At 32.7% G+C, this 6,522-nt stretch overlaps 1 protein-coding gene across 1 annotated transcript; it reads right to left on the bottom strand.

The window, feature by feature from the left end:
• Positions 1 to 939: 939 nt before the first annotated feature.
• Positions 940 to 5,837, bottom strand: TRIADDRAFT_58568 (uncharacterized protein; the record flags this gene model as incomplete). The annotated part of the gene is made up of 15 exons (XM_002114548.1): positions 940 to 986; positions 1,726 to 1,816; positions 1,938 to 2,027; positions 2,155 to 2,203; positions 2,276 to 2,343; positions 2,478 to 2,624; positions 2,762 to 2,857; positions 2,964 to 3,100; positions 3,346 to 3,434; positions 3,530 to 3,600; positions 3,706 to 3,855; positions 3,952 to 4,122; positions 4,219 to 4,452; positions 4,575 to 4,827; positions 5,824 to 5,837. The coding sequence occupies 15 exons, from the start codon at positions 5,835 to 5,837 to the stop codon at positions 940 to 942; spliced, it is 1,707 nt and encodes a 568-aa protein (XP_002114584.1).
• Positions 5,838 to 6,522: the final 685 nt, after the last annotated feature.

The raw sequence follows: 6,522 nt of genomic DNA, 5'->3' as shown, positions 1-6,522 counted from the left end.
ATTGATATGTTTTATTCATTGATTTTACCCCAGTGAGAAATATGCTCGAATTCAAGAATAATTAATTTACAGTAAGTTAAACATTGACCAATAAGTCAGTTATTATTGAACATTTTAGCCAATTTTAAAATGATTTCTTGTAATCAGAGTAGGCTGATGCAAGATTTTGGTCACCCTACTTTTACGGCCTATAATTTTGTGAAATCAAAAAACCTCTTTCGTAACAAATGTACCTAGTCTACTAGTAATAATTCTCGTATTGACGGCCTATATTAACAAAATTTCACTTCTCAGTAATCAAATATACAATTTACTGAAATAATTAATACGTGCAAATAACATTTTTTAATGATACTGTACGACCCCAATAAAGGGATGGATCAAACTGTAGCATTTCGTTATTAGCTTTATGCAATTGTCATCATGCCATGAGACGATAATGCTCAGAGTATCTTCTAGAGTATTTCTAGGCAGATATTTTAAATTTCTCAAATAATTAAGGAGCAACAGTTGATTAACTACTTGCATATGAATAGTATATCAGCAAATTATATTTTTTTGAAAATTCGACGATGCGAAGTTAAATAGTAAATTTGATGACGTAAGAGCCATCTGAAATTAACCATGCTTGCGTATCGGTTGACTTTTGAATAGCTTAAACGTCAACTGACTCATCAGTCTTATAAAGTATGATTTTAATGTTATATATATACAAATTGTTGGCTACAGTTTCATACTTAAATTTTATTAATACTATAACTATTGCGATACAAGACGATATGACAAGACAGCAACATATAATACGTAGTGACAGGTGGTCGATAGTATTGCACACATACTGAAATCTACAAGTGCATATTATAATTATAGCCATATTACGGCCTTTGCTACTTTTAATTCTCCAATTGTAAGGGTTGCCATTGCCAAGTTAAAGAACGCTTAGGCCATCATGCCTTTGGGATCATTGTAATCCGATAAGTTAAGGCCTGTTATGAAGTGTGTGTGTGTAAACAAAGTTGTACTTTAAACATTCTCATTTGTACTAACTAGCTTATTTATATTGCAAAAGAGTTAACGTATACTGTTAATGGCATACGATTAATCCATTAGTTCATTAAAATAAATTTTACGCCTAATTCTTAATACGTTGTTGCTTAAAAAAGTTTTTGAATTAATTACTTAATAATTAAGAATTTACAATTGTCTACGGCCGTAATGTTCGATACTTCTAGTAATATCCATAACTTTCATTTATCTTTGTGGGATACAGCATTGCGAGTTCTGTTAATTGTAATTGAACGATCGCTTCGGTTTATAAATTAAATAAGATTAAACAGGTAACATGGTTGATAAAATTGAGATGTTTTTCTAATGCTGATTTTAATGAATAAGCTGAAGGTTTTCATCGTTGACAGTCGATATAACACTACTGCGTTGGTTATTCTTAGTAGCTTCGTGTAGTTCTCTCTATACGAATACATCAGGAAAAACTTGTAAGAACGAATAATTCAAGATTAATTAAACACTGCATTGCAATAAGTATGGTAATAGTAATAATAATAATAAATAAATCTGTTTAATTCCATGACTATTTCTATATATGTATATCCACATAGAAATCTAGACGTTAGTTTGATGACTTTACCGTAAAATCTGTAAAAGAATTACAAGTTGATGGAAAAGAAATTTCATTTGTCTTCATATTCGCTGTTTCAAAGTTGTAACCTTCGTTGCTGTTACTGTTCACTTCTTTAAGAATACGTATATTTTTGGACCTTGCAGTCTTAGCTGGAGTAACCCGAGAACCTTTAGCCATCTTATCATAAAAATAAGCCAACAAAAAAGTATTTCATGTTACAGTCTCGCTAGGCTAAAAATGAAGTTATTTAGAGCTCGTTTATAATATACGAGTAACTTACAACTGTAAGTACACTTACTTTAACTCTTCCTGGAGTCTTACTGCTTTGTGGTACGTTAATACGAGATTGTACTCGACTATGAGCACTTCCTGTTGACATGGTTGAAACCTAAAAAATATATTATTAATAATAATAATTATATTTTCTTCATGCATATCTCTGTAGATTTGCAATAAATTTATATAAAAAATAGTTAAACAATCCCAGTTTCAATACTGGTGAAAATTAACTATACCTTTTGCTTCTTCATAGTTGGTGTTTTAACAGGTGTGCCAGCAAATCGCCTGTAGATGTATTATATTTTCATTATATTTATTTCTAGTTCAAATACTTTTGAGAATGAGAATTTTCAGTACCTCTTAACTGGACTTGGTTTGGCCCCATAGGTCAATTCTTTTTGTAATTCACGTTCTTTAGCAATTTGCTAAATAATTACGGCGAATAAATAATTATGACTTGTTAATATTTTAAAAAAAAATGATAAAAATAAATATAGGCATAGCCCATAATAAATCAGCCACCAATCTAAAGAATTATACTATACTATCAATTACGTACTCTATCCATTTTTTCTTGCGTTTTTCGTAGTTTATGTTCTTCCTTTAAAGCTTCGATAGTATCTAGGAATCGTTGGCCATCGATACAGAAAGGTTTACTTTTTTCCTTTTCATACTTTAACATCTTCGCCGTAAGATCCTTTTCAACCTTAATTTTTTTATATTATAAGTTATTGATAACACAATTAATTCATACTCATAAAGTGCAGACTAAGCTTATTTTATTATGACTACACCTCTATAGCAATTTTAGACATAAAGATTAGGTAGCGTTATGCTATTCACCTTTGGAAATTCCTTATTAAGTGCACGACGTAATTTTTCTTCTTGAAGTAATCTACCACCACGATTACCAAATCTGTTGGGATCATTTGCCCTTGCCTATAAATAATTGCAATCAATTAAATAATTTATAAAAGGCAAATACCAAAACATTTTTAAATAGTGTATTTACAAGGATGCATTATAATTTTATAGTTATGCATACTTCAAATTCAAGCCACTTATTCCAAAGAGTGTACCAGTGTTCAACAAGTTGGTAGTAAGACTCATGTTCACTGTAATAATCGGTGATTCTTTTAATTTCATTTTCGTGCAAGTTTAGTAAATCTTCCGAATAGTCCTCTATAAATGTCCGTTATAAAAAGTTAAAACTATAAGAAAAGGGTCGGGTCGGTTGTATGCCGTAATTATTGTTAAAGTAATTTTAGGATGCAGTATAATTTAAAAGCCAGCAATGCATTTTCTTTCTAGCAGTTTAGCAAGATTACTTGCTGCAATATTATTTCTTTACATTGATTAGTGATATTATCAGTGTATCGTTCGCATTATTAACTAAAACTATAGAATATATACTACTGATGAACTACTCGATGTCTCGCCTGATGTAACTGGTTCAAATTTCATTCTTTCTTCTGAATCAAAATGGCACTTATCCCACCATTGGTTTAAATCTTGTCTGTTAGATAAGATGAAAAAACATGATAGCAGAAATATTCATGAGGCAATTGACTAAAATGATTCATAGAATAGACAAATATATCTATTTCTGACCTTGATTTTTCAACCAGTTTTTTCAGATTTTCAAGCTTCATTTTATTTAACGCATCGAGCTCCAATTCAAGCTACTCCACAAAATTATAGATTGTAAATTGAGCCAATATTAGTGCTTTCATAAATCAACGTAGCAACGATATTGTTTGTGTTTAGAATCGAAGATAATTTCTTACAGCTGTTATGACAGAAGGTTTACATCCATGTGTAACTTCATTAAAAGCTTCGCGTTGCTCTTCTTCGATATCTAACCGATTCCATAAATGTTCAACGTCTCGTCTAAGCTGGTTTGTCTTTTCTTCGTTTTCTTTCAATTGAGTTTCATACTACATGAAAATAATTCCATTCAAACTGTGAGAAACTAGACGCTATCATTATGATTTATACTTTATTTATAACGCCTTTAGTTAGAAATAAATTACTTTAGTAATTAAGGCTTTCAGATAATCCATATTGCTATCTGATAATTCATAATTGTTGGCATCAGATGATGCTATGGCTGTTTCTTTGTCATCGGTTTGTGTAACCTCTAACTCATCCCACAGGTGAACCAGAACTTCTTTCGTTGAGATAAACATGCTTTCACGCTTTTCCTATTTGCATCCATTTAATAATAACACAAGTATAGGCTTTAAGTTATCAAGTTCATTACTACTACATTGACTACACGATATCGAACAATTACGTACCAATTCTTTCTTGATTGTTTCAACGTACTGGCTGTATTCGTTAAGCCTGCTTTCAGTCGGTACACCAATAATTCGATCAGGGTTTAATGATCTTGCTAAACGTTTACAAATACGATCCTCATCATCGACAAGAGTTTTCAAATTTTTCAATCGAAGATGGCGCTCCAATGATAAACGATCAACTTCAGTCCTTAACGATTTTTCCATTTCCAATAATGTTAAGCTCTCATCAGTCTGTAAAATATAGTTGTTAGCAGTTGATGATGGGCTACAAGTATTGTGCTGTTATAGTTTCATTTATATCTCATAAGGAATGGAGCTATAGCTATACACTATAATGCAAGTGAGAAACATACTTTCATCTGTGGAACTTGTAATTCACTACAAATCTTGGCCAATTCACGACTAAATTCTTTAATATTGGCAAGGATTTTATTTTTCATATCCAATTCCTCGTCTACCATTTGTTCTAATAACGACACCATATGCATAATAACAACTTGATTTCTTTCCTCTTTTTGTTCCTCTGTCATACCAACTTCAGTCCATATCGCACGTAGTTTTAACAAGGATGTCTCCAAATTGCTTATAATGTTTTCTCTCATTTCCCTATGCAGCATTTGAAGGTATCAAAAATCAATCAGTCAGTAAGCTATCTCCTATTCATTTGGTAACGAGTTCTACTTAAGACAATGCCAATGGTAGTTTAATATCGATGCAGAAGCTATCGTGTTATTCAATGTCAATAGCTACATTCTTAATACTGGCATCATATAAATTGATATTCTCAAAGCAATCATGATAGTAACATTTCCATTTGTCCCGATGCTGTCATACAAAAATAGAGCTAATTGAATAGATCAGTTTTATGTGTGAATTGAGCACTTATTTATCAGCTAAACTATCATTGTATGATATTAACTACTACATTACAGTCAATTTTAAAGCAATTATTGGCTATGGCACTGCAATTGCAATATGTCAAAACTATGACTGAAAAACCTAGCAGAAAAGAATGGATAATTTGAAATGAGGGAAGCAAGGCAAAGCCACATATAGGTCGAGACGGTTATGTGTATGAAGTGACGACAAAGTTATTCCATTACAGTGACGTAGAGCGATAGTTAATGTGTAGGAATGATTGGATTGAAAGCGGGTATTAATAAAGTATTTATCCTTATTTTTCTTTCCATGAGTGAAGTCACGTTGGTAAGACTAGATTGTATGAATGGTGAGAAAACAGTATGTTGCTGGGTTTAATAAAACGACATTGAGAGAGTGCGATAGTCCTCTCCTTGTTCTGGGTTTGTTAACTTGAACATTATATCAACATGAAGATCCTAGGATTGTATTTAAAGCTGGTACTAATAAAGTATTCATCCTTTTCTTTTTGCTTCCATAAGCAAATTTGATGGTTGTAAGAATAGACTGTACTCGCTATGAGATGGGTGGTAAGAAAACGAGTGTGGTTACCCAAGTGGAATGGATCAAAATTGGAGGCCAATCGTGTTCTCTTTGGTCTGGTTTTTAACCAGTTGAACATCCTATCCTCTGAATATTGAACAATTGAAACTAAACATTGTCTAACTTGATAGTCATACTTACAAATTGGTTCCCATTTTGTGCTTGTTTGATGGATGCAATAATGACTGATCTTGATATTATAATAATTAATGATAATAATTGTAGTCCAACACAGTGGAATATGTGCTTCAAAATGAATCACTTGATCTGCTTTGCAATTGGCTTGTTGACGATTCCACTGGAAAGGCACTATTGGGCAAACAAATGTCAGTTCTATCTCAAAGTAATACTACTGAATGGCGATAGCAAGGAAAACAAGAGGAAACAACTGATTTTACCTTGGATGCGAGTCCGCAATTAGTCGATGGACACTTTTCCCTTTCTGCAATCAGCAAATCACCGACGAATGTTTTCCTTTTTAAATTTGAATTTGCAAGGCAAATAAAGCAGGAGCTCGCTTGACGGTTATATGAGCACGTGATGGCCTGCGATTAGCCAATAGCAGCCGGGGGTTGTCTACTGTACTGTACGGTAGTCAATATTGTGTCCTGTACTGTACGCAAGCGCGTGTTGGCGTCTGAGAGCAACTACGCACACTCTATCCGTTCCTTTCACTGATTTACTTTACTGTACACGTACAGTACTGTATAGTACAGTACAGTAATGTGACGTGTACAGTACTGTACAGTACTCCACTTAACACGATACTGTACTGTATGACATGGTTAGCTAACTTAGCTTCATCGAGTCAATATTGTGTACAGTACTGTACTGTACACT

This window comes from Trichoplax adhaerens, genomic scaffold (genome assembly GCF_000150275.1).
Source record: "Trichoplax adhaerens TRIADscaffold_8 genomic scaffold, whole genome shotgun sequence".
Classification (NCBI taxonomy): Eukaryota; Metazoa; Placozoa; class Uniplacotomia; order Trichoplacea; family Trichoplacidae; genus Trichoplax; species Trichoplax adhaerens.
This window is presented reverse-complemented; position numbering and strand designations above follow the sequence as displayed.